We start from the raw sequence: 22771 nt of genomic DNA, 5'->3' as shown, positions 1-22771 counted from the left end.
AATAATGCGTGCCTCGTCATGTCATGATCAATAACTAACCGGCAGATAGTCATATTGTGATTAATTAATTTGCCAATAGTCGTGTTGTGATACACTGATAACAGGGAAATAGTCATGTTATGATACCTTGATAACAGGGAAATAGTCATGTTATGATACCTCGATGTCAGGGATTTAGTCATGTTATGATACCTTGATAACAGGGAAATAGTCATGTTATGATACCTCGATGTCAGGGATTTAGTCATGTTATGGTACATTAATAACAGGAAGATAGTCATGTTATGACTGACTGACAACAGGGAAGTCCTGACGGCGTTCCTGTCTGTGATCGCTCCACTCTGGACAGGCATCAACAACACTCCTGACAACGTCCCAACTCACAGCACGGACCTCAGAACACACGACCAGCACAGTAGCATGCTTCACGCCACTGTGTCTGTGGAAAATAGGGCACTAAGATGCCTCCTAAATGACACCCTATCTCCTGCGTAGCGCACGCGCTGGGCCCTGGATCGGGGTGTGTGTTGAAGTGGGAGTGGACGGTCGCTCACCGCTGGGGCAGCAGGCGGTCCGAGGTGAGATATCCCGGCCGGTGGATGTCCCGTGTGAAGTCACCGAATTTGGCCTGGACCGAGTAGGAGGCCAGCAGCACGGCCGTCTCCGGGGGACAGTAGATGTCATCGCTGAGGATGCCCTCCTTCACCTGAACACACACACACACACACACGCCTTGTGAATACAGTCAGTAAGGGGCACTATGATCCATTAGCACTGACAACTTGAGAACTCACATTATATATTTAGAAAACAGAACAGCAGGCGTGTCTGAACTGGATGGTTTATTTCTCATGGATAAAAAATAAGGGGGAAGACAACAACTGTAGGCTGTCCGTCGTCATTCGCCCCTTTCGGTTTGGGAACATTTTGGCTTTGCTGTAGACTACCACAACGTTGGTGAAGGACAGAGATGGGGAGTTCTATGTCGACACTAGTCAGTGAGAGCACAGCTCCCAACGCCTCAGTCAGGATGACACATTCACGCCAACATGAACCCGGACACCAAAACTGTCTCTTCTTTGCATTCAGAAGCATCCAATTTGGACCAGGCCCAGGACATTAGCCTGCAACGGTTCCAGGTGTGTTAGGTGCTGGTTGCAGATAGGTATTCAAGCCACGCTACGACGTTTTCTCTTTCCCCAATATTAGCAAACTAGCTAGTAGACTTCTCGCGCCACATAAGCGAACACATGCCACAGTTATAAATGAATTGGCCAATACACGCAATGCTGTGCTTACTACAGACACATCTCCAGGGTTTCAGAGCCAAGCAGTGAAGGCCCAATTACTTACCCAGGAGAGGGAGATGACAGGCAGGCCTAATGGGCTACAGTCACACCCTCTCTGCTAGGCTCACACAGAAGCGCATCAGGACTGTATTCATTCCAGCAATCCAGAGATTTTTGTTGCATTACTTTTCTTTGAACAGAAGCAACCACAAGAAATTGGGAGGGAGCTGAATTTCTCCATTTGGACATTTATGTTGATATTTGCAGCTGTTTGGCAGAATGAACACTAGGGTTTTTCCTGACAGAAAAGTTCTCAAAGGTGGTACCCCAACCCCCTCTACCCCGCACTCTACCAGACACCCTCAGTCATATACTTTATATAGTATCTGGCCACTTGAAAAAGAAAATGATTACAGTGTTAAATCTGCCCTGCTGTCCATGTCCACGTGAGTAGCTATCGTACACAAAAATGTCCTCCCTAATACAAAAGCAAACAAAAAACAAGCAATAAATCAATTATTTACATATTAACAAGTTACATATTTTATCTTGTTTTTTTATATATGTAGGATTGTCATGTGATTTTCTGTTCTCTGCCAGTCCAGGACTAGTAGACCTTAACTTGGATTTAAGTGCATCCAGCCTATAGTTTCTGCTTGGCTGTTTTCCTAAGCCCCCACAATGCTTCTAGCATACAGAGCATATCATTCCCTCTTCATTATGTCTGAGCCACCGAAAACATAATCTAATCGTCTTTTCACTAGTCATCTTTGTCTCACAAACTCTATTGAAATCTCTGATTCTACTAGACGTCATCTGAAATGTTAACAAATGTAATGCAGATTGGATGTAGTTTAGGCGTTATTACGTTTTATTTAAATATTTTGACATGCTTGGGTGTAAAAGAAAACTGGGTTCCACTTGTTTTTCCGACGTTACTCATCTCCGTGACGTCAGGACCGATAAGGTCCTGTATGAAAGTTTGCCAGGTCATTGACAATAAACTGTGAAATCCATGCTATCACTATATTACAATACAAACCTATCTGTAAATCAACTTGCCCAAGTCCATTGAAAATAGCCCAATTGGGGGGGAAACCTACCCATCTGGTGACACTGCCAACATGAAAAAAGTTTCATCTTACAGGGTCACACTCGCTGCAGTATAACACTGGTAAGCTATTTAGCGTATGAGCGCAAAATGATGTTTTACCATGCCGACACACAAAGGCGATGCGAGATTTTGGGAAGGCGGCCGCCTTTGAGTTTTATATGCAGGAAAATCCCTGGACACCGTGACAGAAGCTCTGCGGAAGCAGTGTTTCAGCTTACTGTAGGTGTATACCATGAGTCATAAGACATTATTTCTCAAGGTTAGTTAATATGTCTCATGGTTAGTTTATATGTCTCATGGTTAGTTTATATGTCTCATGGTTAGTTTATCTGTCTCATGGTTAGTTTATATGTCTCATGGTTAGTTTATCTGTCTCATGGTTAGTTTATATGTCTCATGGTTATTTTATCTGTTTCATGGTTAGTTAATACGTCTCATGGTTAGTTTATCTGTCTCTTGGTTAGTTTATCTGTCTCATGGTTAGTTTATACGTCTCATGGTTAGTTTATATGTCTCATGGTTAGTTTATACGTCTCATGGTTAGTTTATACGTCTCATTGTTAGTTTATATGTCTCATGGTATGTTTTGGCATCTTTTTACAATGATGTACCATAGCAACTGTTGCCAATTAATTTACCTGGTGTTCCAAAACAGGAATGTGACCTTAAATCCACAACACACACCGTTGAGTAAACTGTTACACCCCATGCAAAGAATAGTATGACTGTGTGCGTATTGTTACCTGCAGGAAGAACAGCTTCTGGGTGATGTCTTGAATCAGCTCCTCAGACACATCCTCTGGGAAGAACTTGGCGCGAAACTTGAACTGCAGTGGGTTCTCCTTCTTCAGGTCCTGGGATGACACCTGGGACGAAGGGACGACTCGTTTATCATCGTCCGCTCATTAATTATTGCATTTACTGAGCCAACATCCTCCAGAAGGCAACTAACTGTCCATGCAGTTCAATCATGTTGAGTTCCAAAGGCCCAACAGTTTATACACATTATATAGAAAACAGGGACACAGTGAAGATACCTGTGAGATCGCATGATAAACACACTGTGTGAATACAACAGTCAAAGTCCCACCAGTAAACCTGTCCATCTGACCAGGTATCAGGGACGCTACTGCCTTCCCTCCCCAGGAGAGTGTGTGTGCGAGGTCAGGGTGGGAGTTGGTGTGTATGGTGTTACAGGGTTTTCATATTCCTCTTTTCCGAATACTTCCTCAGGGTGGAAATGACATGGCACTCATGGCAGACTATTCTGTCACCGGTGTCCGGGTCAGGGTTTTACTTTAAAACCGTTTAATGGTTCTGAACTATTTCTATGGATGCACGCATGTTGCTATTTACAGTACTACAATGAAGAGAATAGGGTGCAATATCCTGTGTTTACCAGTTTAATGAGTAGCAAAGGACGAGGGGTTAAATCATCCATGGCGCGCCGTAAAAAAAAACACAGAGTCAGATTCTTTTGTAAAACAGGATGTGTGAAATGCATGACACCGATAAAACTTTAATGTTGTTTACCCACTGTGGCTCCAAAACAGGAAGGAAAATGATCTTGATGAGGCGAAACAACTGGAATATTCCTGTCAGACCGGGGAGTCATTGTGATGATAGGGCTGCAGGACATCAGAGCCGAGTCAGCACCGAGATTACTGCAGACAAACCGGCCCGGGCAGCCGGCAGAAAGGGAAGCGACTTCAGAGCCAAAAAAGCCTCGCTGGCCTTTGTCAGGGCAAATCGGCCTCTATGTCAGTTACCATAATGTGCTGAGTGACATTTGTATGACAGTTGTTTTGTTTGGGGTTCGTCTTGTTTTTTGATCACGGGCGTGTGCTCATTTCTCATCTGTTTGTATTTTCTTATATACATTTGTTCATTTGCTACCTGCTCTCCTATACTTGGAACAAATGAAACTGCAGGTCCATGTAAGTCCACCCACAACACCTAAGGTGGGTTTGACGGGTTAGCGGAACCTTATGGATCCGAAAGACATCGGAAACATTCAGAAGATTCCGCGGCGTCGACAACTCAGGCAGAACTCCAATCAACAGACAGACGAGGATGTGTGTTTTGGTCACACTGTAGCTCTCCGGGCACAGTGGCCTCGCGACAACGACTCCACGGAGAAAAGCGATGTGGACTCTGGGTTGGGTGTTGGCTTAGGAGCAACAGTCGGTTAGCAGTGGAGGGTGGGCACCACAGGTCACAGGTCACAGGTTACAGGTCAAGGGAACTTCAGCACTCTATTCCTTAGTGTCCTATTAACTCCTCAGGGCCTGCACTAAATAAGTTGGCAGGATTTGATCCTGACTTGAAAAATAATTCCTTTTATTTAGTCCACAGTGAGTTTACTGTGAGGTTGGACATCAAAAACAAAGGTGTGTGAAAGTACAACCCATTTAAAAAAAACAACATACAATGGAAATGGTGCAAGAATGTCTGGTGCAAAATGAACAAACTGTGTGTATAGACCGAGGAAATACACGTGACTGGTCTCAGGAATGGAGTCAAACATTTACAGTCCATGGTTTAAATCTTGATTATATTAACCTTACCTTTTTGTCAAGCTTAAGCCATGTAGGGTATCCTTTGCCATCAATATATTGTAGCCCGAAGTACCAGACCTCTCTCAAGCCAATAGTTTTCACCACCTGTAATGACAGAGGCAGCAGTGCTAATAAACTCTGCGAGAAATACACAGTAAGACGAGACAAATCTTTGTTACAAGACACACACACAGATGCCATATTTTATTGTGAACCAGGAAATGGATTTGGACTAATGGAATGGAATTTTTTTAGGGGTCTGACAAACTTTGGAAGCCATTTATAAAACCAGGGAATAAACAACAATGCTAAACTAACACTAACCCTTCTACTGTGTAGAATTAATCCAATCCAACAACAGAGTGATAAAATGAAGATGTAGCTTCTGTAGGTTAAAGAGTCAGGGCTTGATCCTAACCCATGATGTGAGCACTTTCAAAAATTGCATGGATCACGCATTGATGTAAATAGAGGATTTAGGTGAAAGCTGTTGAATGTGCAAATCTGCAGACCTAAATGCAAGTGGATTTATTAGAAGTACATATATTCATTATATATTCAGTTCTCTGTCCCACATTCTTTCACATTTGCTTGTTCTGCTTGATGAGTAGACATGAGAGCATCTTAGAATTAGAAAAAAAACTATTCTCATTGTCTTATCAGCATTTAAAAACAATTTCAGCTGTCACACTATAAAGTCACACCAAAGCTCTTCAAATTCCCTTTTCCCTTTCGCCTCAGGACAGCTAATCACTGTGTTGTCAGCATAAAACTAAAAAGAAGCCAAAGAAACATTAGTCTCAACATTGTTAATATGTGGGTGGATTGATTTCCTGCCTGTTGGGCCCTGTCCGGGGCCTCCCCCATATAGAGCCACAGTGTCGCCGGACCCCCCTGTCTCAGTCCCAAGGTCTTACGCTGCTATATTATTGTGCTGGGGGAGTAGGGTCAGTTCTCCTTCTCCACTAAGTTCTCCTTCTCCACTATAAATTCTTGTTGATATGAGGAATTTTCTGAATTTTCCCAGTCTCCTCCCGTTTTGAACTTAGGAGGACATGAGGCCCACACCTCCGAAGTACCTGGCTTGAAAGACCCGTGGCTGTCCCTGTCCAGAGTCCTCCTGGTTGTGTTGCAGATCAAGACGATACCTGACAATTTCAGTTGCCATGGTGCTGACACCTCCCCCTCCCCCGTGTTTCCCTGTCCTTGTCCATCTGGTCATGCTCCCGACCTGGACTAAGTTTAAATAGACTCTGGACTCAGCCCACATGCATTTATTAATTACAACAATTGTAATCTTAATAAGTTCACCTGGCACAGCCAGAAGAGGACTGGTCACCCCTCTGAGCCTGGGTCCTCTCTAGGTTTCTTTCTAAATTTCGGCCTTCTTAGGGAGTTTTTCCTAGCCACTGAAATTCAACACCACTGTTGTTTGCTCCTTGGGGTTTAAAGCCAGGTGTTTTGTAAAAGCACTTTGTGACAACTGCTGATGTAAAAAGGGCTTTATAAATACATTTGATTGATATAGAGAATTAAAAACAATAAAGACAGAGCCCAGAGGAACCCGGTTCTGGACGGTTAACACTTCAGACGTCATCAAACTGGACCCGCAGAGTCTTATCAACCGAATCCCCTGGAACAATCAGTCCTTCACATTTCGATATGCCAGTGCTGCATGATGTAGAGCAAAGCATCCGGTATCTACAAGGCACTCAGGTATCTACAAGGCACTGAGTCCTGTGGCATCCTGTTGGCGAGACCCAGAACGCTGGTCCTTAAGATGACATACTCAGGTACCAAGACTAATCTGGACTGCCCTCATAGGATTACACCTTTCCCAGGCTCCTACATGCACACTGGCTCCTTCTAGCAAGGTCCAAGATCCGTTTGTGTGGTACAGCCATCTCTAATTGGTCCAAGATCCGTTTATGCCGTCTTGCCAACTTCAATTGGTTCCAGATCCATTTGTGCTATACTGCCATCTGCAACTGGTCCAGGATCCATTTGTGCCGTTTTGCTAAATCCAATTGGTTCCAGATTAATTTGCCAGAGTTGGTAAGACAACTGAAATAAATCAGGGACCTGGAGAAGCTCCTCTACAAGAGACTCACACTGATTGAAACTGTAAAGAAGATAAATGTGCCTCATACAGTATATTCAGTAGTTGTTCTGATGAAATACTGTACAATTTGCTGTGGCCCATTTCTGGCAAGACAGGGATAGATTTCATTATACTCCCAGGCTAGGTCTAGAGGGTGCCATTAAGTATGGCGCTGTGGCAAACACCTTGGCCGACTTACTTTGCCCCTTCTTTTTGTGTCTCTACATACCTGTCTCTATAGAATTACCTGATTCCCAATGTCCTGTGTTGAAAAATAACAATAAGTAAATATATACAGTATAATATATTTGCATGTGTGTTTTCATTCATTTCTATGGATCATGATAACAACATAGGCCGTTTCGCAGGAATGTTTCATCCCAGGAATCAAACCCCCAATCCTGGCACGAAAGGCACTGCGTTCTATTAACAGAGACATAGAGTACTGTCATTCAAGAGGGCCTCCGTGTGCTTTGAATGTTCTCCGTTCAGTGTCTGACAGGCCCCCAAAACCGCTACGGACAAAGGCAATAATCAAGACGGATTCATCTGGAACACAATGCCTCATTTGTCGGACTTCTAAGAAGTCCTAATGGCCTAATGCGTAATTGATGACTGGCCTTGTTTAAAGCACAATGGAATGTGAGGAGATGGCTGTAGAGAGAGAAGGAGTAGATCTCTTTTAGATCTGGGAAATCTCTTGTCGCTGTAAGGATGGCTTCTCTTTCCCGGTGACCTGTTCAACCTCAACAAGCAAATGTGGATTTACAGGTTTTTTAAAACCATTTTACTAATGTGACTGCAACATGACATTCTATTCTCTATAAGGCCCAATACTTGTGACAGTATCAGACTAAATCTCTGGGTGGATTAAACAGGAACAAAGACTAAACCTATGGGATGGGTTTAACAGTAACAAGGACTTCACCTATGGGATAAGTTTAACAGGACCAAAGACTAAACCTATGGGTGGGTTTAACAGGACCAAAGACTAAACCTATGGGATAAGTTTAACAGGAACAAAGACTAAACCTATGGGATGGGTTTAACAGGAACAAAGACTAAACCTATGGGATGGGTTTAACAGGAAAAAGGACTACACCTGTGGGTGGGTTTAACAGGAACAAGGACTACCATGGACTGAAAATAATGGCATAAACCCTCTAGTCACCATGTGCTGTTCTTTCTGGGCCATTGCCAGATTCCCCAAGCCGTAATCAGGTGGAGAGCTTAGCTGTTTGAGAGAAGCGGTTTGAATTAACACCACACACACAAAGCAGGCACTCCGGCCAAGCCTGTTCCTATCTGATGCCAGTGGCCGAGGTTAAAATGAAATCATGCTCCCCGCAGTTACTTAGCCAGCGCCTAATACAGGTCGGCGCTAACCAGCCAGGGTCGCATGAGATGAGTGGCTGATTCAGAGGTGTTTTTTTTCCTTTCCTCTTCTGATGTGATTTTAGCACAACAATGAGCACTGAGTGGTTGGGCCTGAAACGAGAGATCGCTCCTGACTGCTTCATCTCACCTGGAACCAAAGTCCCATGGTTTTCAGGGCACAAACAACCTCTTTCATAGCATTTTGGTGACTCGGATCCAAAGAGGTTGGAGGGGAGAGGGGTTCAGTGAAAAGGCATTTAAATGAAGTATTCCTTTTCCCAGTGAGGGAGGAATAAGCTCAAACAAGAAGCCTTTGTCTATCTGCAAAACCATGAAAATATCCCCCTAGGAATGGTCTCTTTTATCAAATAACATAATAATTATTGAAGACTGACTATGTGGCCGAACTAACAACTATCAACATTCATTTGGAGTGTACTCTGCACCAAACAGTTACAAACTGGGAGTGCCACTCTGTAAAACAACTTCATTCAGCCAACCTTTCAAACAGAGGAAGACAAACAGTTGAGTGAATGAAACGGTAGATTACATGTTAGCTGTTCTCACCTAACACAAAAGACCAAGACCAGCTAGCTTTCGGACTGGATCCAAGAACCCTGCTGAAGGTGGCCTAAAAGATTGGCTTTGTCCTGAATTCCATTTTATTCATCACACGCTGATAGCAACAAGTGTAGCCGTTAATAGGGAAATGCTTATTTACATTCTATTCCACGCTATTCCAAACAACGGGGAAAATAATCTGCTCAATGCTTAACTTCATTGTAAGACAGGGATAAAATGACTGAATAAAACAATAAATAAATTGAAGCTGTATAAACTATTGAACCAGCCTAAAACACATCTAAACCATTGTTGGTTCCCTGCAGAACAGGGAAGTGACTGGAACACCTTGCACTCGCTCCTGTCAGACATCCAAGGGAAGGTTTCTGACAGACGCGAGGAGAAAGAGGGGAGGGGGGGGGGGGGTGCCAACGCTCCATAACACGCATCAGCTGACCTATGGGAAGTACCAGAGTGGCAGAGGGAGTCGACAGGTATCGTACAGACATGCAGACCGACAGGCAGACAGACATGAAAGACAGACAGACTGGCAGACAAACAGACAGGTAGGTAGGCATATAGGCAGACAGGCAGACTGACGACACAGCGAGAGTCCAATGGTCAATATATGTATATATCTAAAAGAGCACCTAAGCACAGTGGGTGGAGAGCAAAACCCATTCAAGCTAAGCAGAAAGACTCGTCAGCCATCTGACATGCTGCGATCACTGTCTGTCTGTGATAGAGTCGTGGAACATCGGGGCTGCTCGTCCCCGGTGGTTTGAGAGAGACTTGGCAGCACCGCTAGGATCAGGTGGTCCACCACAGAGGGGGGACATCCACCGGGCCGTTCCCCATTTGTCTCCAACCAGCCCTGCTGATCTTCCACAGTTTGGCCAAACCCAAGGATGAGCTCACTGTGGCTTTTACTAAGCATTTCCACTGAACCAACCGCCAGTTGTAGTGAGTGTGTGTGTGTGTGTGTCGGGGGGGAGGGGTCTTTCGTTATTCCAGTGTGTGCGCACTTCTGCCTGTGTCTGAGACCTTCTATGCGGGGGGGATTCCCGGCTTCACTTGCCACAGGCCACATTTCTAAATCAGTTTTCAGAGACACACGTTGCTAGCTGGAGGAAACTGTAGTTTAAAATTGTCTACAGGTGGCTATGAGATAAGTTCACAAGACCAACCCATTCGTTGGCCCGAAACCTCAAGTGGCGATTAACTGTTTACAGCACGGCGATGTCAGGCACACCTCGCATAACATGTAGACACCTGTCAAAATGTAGGCAAAGGAATTCCTGATGACACTACAGAGAAACATCAGAATCTAATGGTAATACCTCTGCAGAGAGCCTAAAGGTGAAATTCCCTAGATACATACCCACACACACACACACACACACACACACACACTGACAAACAAGTTATTCAGGAAGTAGCTGTGCCAAGCCCAGAGAATGCCTTTCCTCTTCCCATGTAGGAATGATGGCCTGCTACATCCACTGGGGTCATGCAGCTCACTCTGCTTCACAGGCGACTCAGTGGCACGGGATTCGACCGCCACACACGCAACACGCAGCTCAGCCAATCAACGCCAGGTTCCGGCAGCCACATGCCACACGGCAGCCACGCCCGGGGCCCAAACCAATCGAAACGGTCGCCGAGGGTTGTCGGACATCGTTCAAGTCCAGCAGTCGCAGTGGCGTTCCGCTCCTCCGGGACGCCTGTCTCGTTCTCGCCCGTTTCATTGGACGGACACACGGCCTATCACGCTCCACCAGTCAAGGACAGTGGTTCTCAAAGTGAGAGGTGGTTTCAGTCACTGACAAGTGTGATGCTGAACAGAAATATCTACTCAAGTGTAACAGTCATTTCCTCTGGTTTGATCTGACCAAAGTAATGCTAAACATACATCAAGTAAATACATATTACACACGGTTTTATCTACTGATGACATTTCTCTATCAGAATAATGGGCTAAAGCCTTTGATTTCATAGATCCTGATTCTTGCTATGTGTATTGAAAACCACAATGCCTTCTATATTAGTATGACAGGGAAGTGATAGGATATCCCTGGATGGTGTCAGCTGCTCAACGCAATGGACTTTCAGCATCAGAATCCTAGTCTAACACGCACACAGTATCTTGTGTTATGAGATGACACAGCAGTTTATGGCAGCTTACACACACATTAATAGAGCAATAATTGAGAAGTAACAGCCCCAAATTCAGGAGCGTAACACAGTATCTGTTTACTTTAGCTATTGATATACTCAGAAATAAAAATATATAGCCTCTGGATTCATTTGTGATATTTTAAAGGATCATACAAGCATCAGGCTTATAGTTGAACAGATTCAAAGATCTCAATGAATAATACATGTTTTAAAAGGTCAAATCAATCAATTGATCAAAAGAACTGCCACCCAGCATTCTCCAATTGTCCCTCTAAGCTTATAGTACAAACTTTTGTACTTGAACACATTGTACAGAAAAACACACTGTTCAAAATCGATTGACTTTGATGTCAGGGTGCGGCCCAAACAGACATACAGTCAATCTGGATTCCCTGGGAAGGACAACGGTTGGATGATTCACTTCCATATACTGTCAATTGGACATCTATATTGTCTACTGCTCTGTAATCTGATCAAGACCAACAGGCTTTCTCTCTATGCACACTAATGTAATAAGTTTCAGAAAACCTCTTAGCTCTTAGAACAACGCCCCTCTTACATATGGACAATATAGCTTCTGTAGAAGGAACTTCTGATAAGAAGACTTCCCAGAGATATCATTGACTCTACCGGACTGGTCTGTAGGTGAGGCTGTGATAACAGGTCAGGTCTGTAGGTGAGGCTGTGATTAAAGGACCGGTCTGTAGGTGAGGCTGTGATTAAAGGACTGGTCTGAAAGTGAGACTGTGATTACAGGTCAGGTCTGTAGGTGAGACTGTGATTACAGGTCAGCTCTGTAGATGAGGGTGTGATTACAGGTCAGCTCTGTAGGTGAGGATGTGATTACAGGTCAGCTCTGTAGGTGAGGGTGTGACTACAGGTCAGGTCTGTAGGTGAGGGTGTGATTACAGGTCAGGTCTGTAGGTGAGGGTGTGATTACAGGTCAGGTCTGTAGGTGAGGGTGTGATTACAGGTCAGCTCTGTAGGTGAGGGTGTGATTACAGGTCAGCTCTGTAGGTGAGGGTGTGATTACAGGTCAGGTCTGTAGGTGAGGGTGTGATTACAGGTCAGGTCTGTAGGTGAGACTGTGTTTACAGGTCAGGTCTGTAGGTGAGGGTGTGATTACAGGTCAGGTCTGTAGGTGAGGGTGTGATTACAGGTCAGGTCTGTAGGTGAGGGTGTGATTACAGGTCAGGTCTGTAGGTGAGACTGTGATTACAGGTCAGGTCTGTAGGTGAGGGTGTGATTACAGGTCAGGTCTGTAGGTGAGGGTGTGATTACAGGTCAGGTCTGTAGGTGAGACTGTGATTACAGGTCAGGTCTGTAGGTGAGGGTGTGATTACAGGTCAGGTCTGTAGGTGAGGGTGTGATTACAGGTCAGGTCTGTAGGTGAGGGTGTGATTACAGGTCAGCTCTGTAGGTGAGGGTGTGATTACAGGTCAGCTCTGTAGGTGAGGGTGTGATTACAGGTCAGGTCTGTAGGTGAGACTGTGATTACAGGTCAGGTCTGTAGGTGAGGGTGTGATTACAGGTCAGCTCTGTAGGTGAGGGTGTGATTACAGGTCAGGTCTGTAGGTGAGGGTGTGATTACAGGTCAGGTCTGTAGGTGAGGGTGTGATTACAGGTCAGCTCTGTAGGTGAGGGTGTGATTACAGGTCAGCTCTGTAGGTGAGGGTGTGATTACAGGTCAGGTCTGTAGGTGAGGGTGTGATTACAGTTCAGGTCTGTAGGTGAGGGTGTGATTACAGGTCAGCTCTGTAGGTGAGTGTGTGATTACAGGTCAGGTCTGTAGGTGGGGGTGTGATTACATGTCAGGTCTGTAGGTGGGGGTGTGATTACAGATCAGGTCTGTAGGTGGGGGTGTGATTACAGGTCAGGTCTGTAGGTGAGGGTGTGATTACAGGTCAGGTCTGTAGGTGGGGGTGTGATTACAGGTCAGGTCTGTAGGTGGGGGTGTGATTACAGGTCAGGTCTGTAGGTGGGGGTGTGATTACAGGTCAGGTCTGTAGGTGGGGGTGTGATTACAGATCAGGTCTGTAGGTGGGGGTGTGATTACAGGTCAGCTCTGTAGGTGAGGGTGTGATTACAGGTCAGCTCTGTAGGTGAGGGTGTGATTACAGGTCAGGTCTGTAGGTGAGGGTGTGATTACAGTTCAGGTCTGTAGGTGAGGGTGTGATTACAGGTCAGCTCTGTAGGTGAGTGTGTGATTACAGGTCAGGTCTGTAGGTGGGGGTGTGATTACATGTCAGGTCTGTAGGTGGGGGTGTGATTACAGATCAGGTCTGTAGGTGGGGGTGTGATTACAGGTCAGGTCTGTAGGTGAGGGTGTGATTACAGGTCAGGTCTGTAGGTGGGGGTGTGATTACAGGTCAGGTCTGTAGGTGGGGGTGTGATTACAGGTCAGGTCTGTAGGTGGGGGTGTGATTACAGGTCAGGTCTGTAGGTGGGGGTGTGATTACAGATCAGGTCTGTAGGTGGGGGTGTGATTACAGGTCAGGTCTGTAGGTGAGGGTGTGATTACAGGTCAGGTCTGTAGGTGGGGGTGTGATTACAGGTCAGGTCTGTAGGTGGGGGTGTGATTACAGGTCAGGTCTGTAGGTGGGGGTGTGATTACAGGTCAGGTCTGTAGGTGAGGGTGTGATTACAGGTCAGGTCTGTAGGTGGGGGTGTGATTACAGGTCAGGTCTGTAGGTGGGGGTGTGATTACAGGTCAGGTCTGTAGGTGGGGGTGTGATTACAGGTCAGGTCTGTAGGTGAGGGTGTGATTACAGCCTCACTTCAGTCAAATAAAACCATTTGCATGCAGTTTGGACACCCCTCATTACAAACAGGGACGCCTGTTTGAAAACCCCGATGTAGAGTGTGGTTCTGTTTGGACTCATTATGGCTTTGTTGAGGAGGAACAAAAACATGCAGGTTCAAGCAGACCTCCAGTCTGCAAAAACAATATTTATTTGAAACCAGTGGGTCCACAGATACCTTAGTAGCAAATGACGGCGCAGTCAGGCGGTTCTGGAGAAATAATCAACGTCATACATTTCCACATTCATCAAAAGCATATTCCTTAACCCGTTCAATATCAACATCTCCCGTCCGTCAAGAAAACATGGTTAAGAATCCAGAAGTGGCTCATCCTATGGCCATGTGTCCAATTTGTATGGACAGCGGAGCTGTGGGCTCAAAGCTTCAGCCTACGTTTGGCCGCTGCCAGCTATATTCATTGGTTTAGTTACCACTGATAACAAGGCCTGACGTATAGCTATAAATATGACAGTGTTTAGTAAACACTCACCTGGTCAAAGAGCTGTTTGCCTGTTGTGCTCGGCTGAACGGCAAACTCCAGCTCAGCGTCCATGGTGGTGACGCGAACATTGACCTGCCGAGAGAGACAGTAGCCAGGGTTAGCATTAACATTAGCAACACAAATGCATCGTTGGAAACCGATGGTGCGACAGACAGGGATTCAGGAAGTAACTATGAAAAGGCAGCAGGTAGCCTAGTGATTAGCATGTCTAAACCACGACAGACCCGAGCTGGCCAGGTAATCACATCTCTCATCCTGCCCTTGAGCAAGGCAGTTAAATTCTCCAATGCTAAATACTCACCTCTGTGGTGTAAATGACAATGTGATCTCAGTCAGCTTACCTGCTGAAAAGGCTAATGTTTCTCATCACATTGAAATGTGCCTGAAAGGGGCCGGTAGGATGTCTCCTTTCAACTGGATTTGATCTTAGAGATGTAAGTGTCTCCATTCAGTTTAACAAACATTGGCGGTGGATCAGCTTTCATATTATAGATAAAGAATGTCAGATCATTTTGTTTTATGAAGCGCCTGTATTCTTTTGGTATGTTTTCGATACACCCTCTTGCTCCCTGCTAACTGCAGAAACCTAAAGGTTGTCAACAACTCAACCACAGCAGATATCAGCCACCAGGACCACAGCACATATCAGCCACCAGTACCACAGCACATATCAGCCACCAGGACCACAGCCCATATCAGCCACCAGGACCACAGCCCATATCAGCCACCAGTACCACAGCACATATCAGTTACCAGTACCACAACACATATCAGCCAACAGGACCACAGCACATATCAGCCACCAGTACCACAGCACATATCAGCCAACAGGACCACAGCCCATACCAGCCACCAGTACCACAGCACATATCAGCCACCAGGACCACAGCTCATATCAGCCACCAGTACCACAGCACATATCAGTTACCAGTACCACAACACATATCAGCCAACAGGACCACAGCACATATCAGCCACCAGGACCACAGCTCATATCAGCCACCAGTACCACAGCACATATCAGTTACCAGTACCACAACACATATCAGCCAACAGGACCACAGCACATATCAGCCACCAGTACCACAGCACATATCAGCCAACAGGACCACAGCCCATACCAGCCACCAGTACCACAGCACATATCAGTTACCAGTACCACAACAAATATCAGCCACCAGGACCACAGCACATATCAGCCACCAGGACCACAGCACATATCACCCAACAGGACCACAGCCCATATCAGCCAACAGGACCACAGCACATATCAGCCACCAGTACCACAACACATATCAGCCACCAGGACCACAGCACATATCAGCCACCAGGACCACAGCACATATCAGCCACCAGGACCACAGCACATATCAGCCACCAGGACCACAGCACATATCAGCCGCCAGGACCACAGCACATATCAGCCACCAGTACCACAACACATATCAGCCACCAGGACCACAGCACATATCAGCCACCAGGACCACAGCACATATCAGCCGCCAGGACCACAGCACATATCAGCCACCAGTACCACAACACATATCAGCCGCCAGGACCACAGCACATATCAGCCACCAGTACCACAACACATATCAGCCACCAGGACCACAGCACATATCAGCCACCAGGACCACAGTAGCTGTAGTTATTGACAGTAAATCCCCCGGTCTGAGACGGCCATTGTGTCACAGCCCCTGGAAACATACCAGCCTATCTGGGTTGCGTGGGCGAGCAGGCAGGTTGGCCGGCACTGGCAATGTCTTTTCACTACTGTGTTAATAGGAAAGGAATGCCTTTCCATTGTTCAGTTAATGATTTATAGACTGACCAACGCTGCCTGAACATAGCAAGTCCCTCAAGTTTTAGACTGATTCACGAGAGCCTCCGAGGTAACAAAATGTACAAAACAACTGAAACGCTGAAAATACGCTGGAGAAACGTTAGAAAATGTCAGCCTCGAAACATAATAATGGATTTCCATGAATGAGACATGATGTCACCTGAGTAGGATTTCAGTAAGAGAGACTGATGTCCTTCAGGCTGTGTCCAAACCACATCCCTCTTCGGGTCTGCTGGCCCTCTTTGCCTTATGGGAGGACATCGATAGCTCAGCCCATTCAAACCCTTGTTAAAGAACTTCTCTGTCCTGACGGGCCAACAACAGAACACCCTCCCAGGCCCGACCCTGCCCATCTTCTGAAAACTACTGAGACATTCATTTGACTTCGTGAGTAAATCAGCTGGTACTAACTTAGCTAGCACTGGCTTGGTTGACAGCTACTTTAGTGACAAAAATATTTAGCTGCACCGAGAATGTGGATTTCATCAGTTGGATAGATAACGATAAATGGACAAACTGCAGTGAGACCCATCTGATTAAGAGAGCCTGTTAAATAACTAAAAAGTCAAGCAAATGTAAGACACTGTATCAACTACATATCTCCATTTCGCTGTATGTGGTTCTGCTAAAACTCCAGAATGTTCATTACTATGTCAGCACGCATTCCTCCCCTTCTCTACGCCTCTCCCAGGTCACGTGTTTCTGTTGTGTTTCTGTTCAGAAAGAGGCCTGCAGTGTTTACTCAGGTTATTGGTGTACACTGACAGCCCCATAAAGACGTGTGTTGACCAAGACATAAGGGACAGGAAGTTTGCTGCTAGCACAGTATTTGTGTGTAATCTGTCATCTCGCTCGGCTATTGTGAATGACTGAGGCCCTGTAGTGAGCAAACTGATTGACGCCCACTGGAAACGGCCAAACGGGATGTCTGCTGGGCCGGGCCTGGGCTGGGCATTGACTAAATGACTGGACAACTGACTCACAGCCACGACTCCTAACTGTCTCATTGGCTACTGAGCCTGCACTGAGTAAGCTATGTGCTGCAGGGCAGTAGACATGGCCAAACTAACAATGACTCCATAGATGGAACAATTCAACCCTTTCAGAACAAAGTGAATGTGAATGGACCACTAGAGAAAACAATTAAATGTTGTTTCCGTTTCTCGCGTTGAAATAGACACAGAATGTGCAAATTGACTCCTGGGACAGTGGTGGCCTGAGTGTGGGAGTTCACTGTGAAAGAAACGTTTTGCAGTGGATTTTCGTTGTTCCTGGAAACATTTGTCATTTCTGAAACCCTTTCCTATGGCTAAACATAACCCAGGAGTGGCATCATTCCGTCCAAACCTGGAGGACAGGGTCCGTCTTCCTGCTTCTGGGAATCGGAATCCAAAAAAGCGAGGAGGAAAAAAAAACTACTAAATTTACACATGAACACAAAGCCTTCCTTTCAGATGAGGACTCCCCTGCAGTCGCTCTCCAGTGATACTATGCATTCTAATGGACCCCCGCTCTCAGGCTGACTCCAGATCAGCAGTGAGATTAGAGCTCGACAGGCCTCTCATCTGAGACAACACAGTTCTACTGACCGCGGATCAGATGAGTCGAGGGAATGGACAGGATACGTGGCCACATTGTGTTAGATACACTGTATATACAGTAACTACATCGGTTGCAACGAAGACAAAGCCCCCAGACCTACCGAGAGTGGACACTGTCACCACATAGACACACACACACACAGACACACACACACACAGACACACGAGGCCAGACTTAAACCAGTGAGTGACATCTGATCTCATGGGATTTCACCAACCCTAAGTCACTAAAGCGATTCAGTCAGAACCTCACCAGAAAACACAACGTTAATGCCAATAATATACATTGGCCAAGACTTGCATTTCCACCATGCGGACCTCTCCTGAGAATAACAATAAATCATTGTGAAACCACACTTTTGCGCTTATGACAGCAAACCTCCCGACTCCCGATTCCAATGCCTCCGACCACTTCAAAGTCAAACGAGAGTGATTAACTATGGCAATGATTCATATGAAGAGCGGAGAACGAGAGGGTACAGGAACTAGAAACTAATAAACTACCAGCATGAAACCAAGATTTCTCACAACTCCAAACCAAGAATGCAGGTCAAATACATACGATTGGATCTGTCTGTCTGCCAGTGTGTCTGCCTGCCTGTCTGTCTGTCTGTACATTTCAATCGTTCTGCTGTAATGCGTGTCATCATGGGAAGGTGGCTAAAATGCCAGACGGAGTCATGAAGCCATAAGTCAGCAGTGTGCTGGGTGCTAGCTGACCTGCTAACAGGGTGCTAGTTCAGTGCTAGCTGGTGTACTAGCTGGTGTACTAGCTGGTGTACTAGCTGGTGTACTCGCTGGGTTCTAGCTGGGTTCTAGCTGTGCTCTACCTCCCTCCAGTAACTCCCGTGTAGATTGGAGGGGGGTAGTAGACACTCCTGCTGCGCCCCTTTCATTAAGGTATTGAGGGCCGAGATCTTTAATAAGAAAAGGATTAGTTTTACAGCTCAGCACCTCAGCTTGGACAAGTTGATGGTTAGACCCAGTGGTTCTTGTCGCTTTTTGTTCTTTTTTTTTTACCTTTGTTGTACCAGCTACGTTGACTGAGAAAGCATTCTGATTGAGAGTAACAACCTGGTTAAACTTCTATTCAGAAATAGGGACTGAATAATGAGAATGACAGGACAAGTGCTAACACGTAGACTATTTAGTGGCATGCCCAGAGGGTGTAACAGCATACTCAATCAAGGTACTGACTTATCAATAATTAAAGAGTACAAAAGAGAAACAATGAGTTTCAGACGCCCCATAAAGAAACACCCATACAGTATGCTAAGGCCACGCCTTGAATGACTGTGTGTGTGTGTGTGTGTGTGTGTGTGTGTTTCTAACCTAACTATATTATCATGACAAAAATGTCCTGAAACGTTGGTGAAGTCAGAAATGTTTGACTAATAGGGAGTTTATTCCTTTCCCCATTTTGCGTGTGCGGTGAGGGGGGCATTTACTTGATTAGCACTTACTGTAAATTTGCTATGCTGACCAGTGTGACTCAAACCAGAGACAGAGAAAAGACACCTAAATACATGAATCTCATCAGCTCAAAGCTCAACTTCCTCTTGTCTTAGTCATTCTCTTGCAAATCACATAAACCCAGGAACCTAGCTTTCCTATCACTACAGAGAAATTCCTCCAGGTTTGACACGTTCTCAGCAAACTAGGATTTCGTGTTGTCATTAATCTGTCACATAAAACGCATGAAGCGGTGAGAGTTACATCCACATCCAAAACCCTATTTTTCCTACCAAACACTTTAAATAGGCCTCCACCTTTCCAGATTTAATTGGATAGACAAACAATTATTGACCTAAAATTACATGCAATGTAACAGCAAGTCAAACAGACCTAAAGCTTGGTGATAACTGGACGTTTCTTAACTTTCAATAACTCTCAGTGAATAGAGAATGGAGTAATAGGCTGTACATCACTCCTTATCCCTCAGTGATATCATGAAAAATAAAATGGTCTACCATTACCCAGCCCCCCCCCCCATCCAGATTTTCGGGTTTTGCCAAACATAAGGGGTGCCAAAGTGTGTTTCTGTGTCATGCAGCCAGCATCCCTCTAATGATGTCACTTACCAGTGACGCCCATAACAACCCTGTGGCCATTTTTAAACAAACCAACAACACAGACTAAGACTCCAGAAGTCTTCCACAGGGGGGTAGTTTTGGGTGAAAGACAAGTAGGGAAATCACTGAATACAATACAGTGTACTGTTCAACTGTCAACTCTCTATTGCTCACCATTAAGGTTATAATTAGCAATGTGATACAGTAAAGTAGGCCTGTCTCAGTTGGTGTACAGCAGCCTAGCAGATTTCAGAGGCTGATGCGAAATTCCATATTATATAATAATTCCATATTATACAATCAAATCAACTGTTTTGTTTTGTCTAGTAATCTTTATCTGTCACTTTCTCTTGGGTTAAAGTAATGAAACGTTTTGCTGTCAAAGTCACATGTCACCTAAACATGACAGTTTGTATATCCAGGTAGGACACCAGTCAAAAATACCACAAGGTCAACTAGAGATGCTGAAATTAAGCCTTATAAGGATCAGTCACACTTATTGTGAGAAACCACACATGATCAATTCAGATGGGGAGTGTGATTACTTAGCAACCAGATGGCATTTTCAGTAATTCACAATTTCAATAGTCTGACGTTAAAGATATCTATTCAGTTAAATTAGAACAAACGAAACCTCAAAAAACACAATGCATCCTTGTTGTAAGGTAGTAATTAAAACACAAACACCCTAACGCCTTTCCCTTTGGATTCCCGAGAAAACCTCTCATCATCAGACATCGTGGCAAAACGTCTCCAACTCGGGACTGCCAACGTATCACTCCACATACCTAAAGTATTTTTAGGACAACTAGGTGAAATGAATGGATACATTAAAAGTTTTGAACATATGTCAAATCACCGCAATACTTACAGCTTTAGGCATGTTGACTCCTTGTCTTGTGATCGTGCGGGCAGCTGTAAAGTTGGTTTCCAAATACTTCGGATAGTCTACAGGATGACGTCTTCACACAGTGCCTTCCTTTCAGAGGGAGCGTAAGAGGAGAAACGAGTTTCAGTCACCCCGGCGATACTGAGTCAGACCGGAATACCCTTCTACTTTAAAAGCTGGTGCGAAATGCAGAAAGGTTGACGCAGCCCTTATAACCGAATGAATCGTTATTGATGAATATGGAAGTGCATATTAAACAAGCCTCACCCACGAAACGAGAGTGGAGCTAAAACAGTAATAAGTTAGGAGTCTCCACCCTTCTCAGCAAACATCTTACTTCAGCACCACACTGGCTCTTGCTTGGATAAAAGTGGAAGAGATTCCATACAACTGGAAGACATATGCTTCACCGTGTAGGCAATTGCCGAGACATTGTTCCACAAAATGTATTCATCTTGGCTGATACAAAGTAGGCTATCCGCTAGACACATTATATTGTGGCTATAATGTGGTAATGCTCTGTAACAGTGTAACAACATCTCTGCATCGCTCTACAGGGTGTGACCTATGTTGGCTTCACAGGATAGCCACCGGTTTGATTCTCTCCTAAATATAGTATGTTTGGGCTATTAGGTACACTATCCGACAGCTATAGACTATACTAACGTAAATCTCCAGTTCGCTTAAAATAGCTAGCATACTAGGCTAATCTTTGGATGTAGCTGTTTTTTTGTTGCGATGTCATTACGTTTTTATCTACAGGGGCATTCCCCGATTAGAATAAACTATATTTTTTGGGCATTTAAAATAAAATAGCCTTCACCTCACCAGGAGACCTACGTTTTTACATTTCCTAGCTACATTACCTTCGTCTGTTAGCCGTCTACCAAGCCACAACCCACTTCAACAAACCCGAGACACCTGTTGGGAGATTTCTTTCTCTCCTCCATTTGTTGGCAAGTGGTGCAACAAGTGCGGAAACAAAGTAGTATTGAGCATCCCTGTTCTGCTCGACAGCCTCAAGTTCACAAAACACATTCGATACACTAGTCGCGGTCACTTTGTAGAAACTCTTACCAGTTGGTGTGATTTCAGATGAGACGGTTCTACCGCAAATCTGCAGACGCGGATACTCCCCTCCCCTCAGCTAAATTTGCAGCGCGGCAATATGGCTGACCCTCCGCTCGCTTCGGCACTCCGACTATTGCCGCCTGCTTGCGTTCTGTTCCTGTTTGTCACCGGTTCCATCATTCGTTGGACGGCGACTCCCCTCATTGACACCCACTGTTAACTGTTGAAGTCAAGCAAGTTCACCCACTGCCCTCAGTTAGGCCAAATACCAAGGTACTTTGGAATACAATTGCTATTAAAAGGACACACTATTTCAAATTAGTAGCTTCATTTCATATATATAATTCAAAGTAAACCTACATATGTCATATGGCCTACAGCGCTCAAATTATTATATCAACCTTTTGACCACTGCAGGATCAGTAATTATATTAAGTCCGCGGTCAATCACTTATGGTCACATTATTGGTACTGGTACAGTGACAACACTTTAATGGGCATTCCATTCATCCCCGTTGAAAGCGCAGGCTACAGCACCACCGCTTTACACGGAATCTGGGTCTCGAGATTTCAACCAAGACAGAATAGATCTAAACAGATTATAAACCGGACGGTTTGAATCCTGAATGCCGATTGGCTGTTACCCGTGGTACATGAGACTACACCACCGTATGTCATCACTGAATTTGTACTGCTCTAATGGCGTTGGTTACCGGTTTATAAGCACAATAAGGCATCCCGTAGTGCGTTATGCCTAAGAACAGCTCTTATAGCCACAATCAACAGTGCCTTATTGCGTACTTATAAACTTGG

General features: G+C 45.1%; 1 protein-coding gene across 3 annotated transcripts in view; it reads right to left on the bottom strand.

Moving 5' to 3' along the window:
* The window catches only part of ezrb (ezrin b), a 35664-nt gene extending 13548 nt beyond the window's left edge, over window positions 1–22116 (bottom strand). The window contains exons 1-6 of one of the 3 annotated variants that reach the window (XM_010878408.5): window positions 21965–22116; window positions 20870–20977; window positions 14471–14554; window positions 4971–5066; window positions 3147–3269; window positions 555–706 (exon numbers count right to left, since the gene is read on the bottom strand). In XM_010878408.5, coding sequence (XP_010876710.1) covers window positions 555–706; window positions 3147–3269; window positions 4971–5066; window positions 14471–14554; window positions 20870–20881 — 467 coding nt within the window. In that variant the 5' untranslated portion in view covers window positions 20882–20977; window positions 21965–22116. Of the gene's footprint in view, window positions 1–554; window positions 707–3146; window positions 3270–4970; window positions 5067–14470; window positions 14555–20869; window positions 20978–21753; window positions 21900–21964 lie in introns of those variants that run through there. The other 2 variants (XM_010878410.5, XM_010878409.5) reach the window with 2 other exon arrangements.
* Window positions 22117–22771: the final 655 nt, after the last annotated feature.

This window comes from Esox lucius, chromosome 14 (assembly GCF_011004845.1).
Source record: "Esox lucius isolate fEsoLuc1 chromosome 14, fEsoLuc1.pri, whole genome shotgun sequence".
Lineage (NCBI taxonomy): Eukaryota > Metazoa > Chordata > Actinopteri > Esociformes > Esocidae > Esox > Esox lucius.
This window is presented reverse-complemented; position numbering and strand designations above follow the sequence as displayed.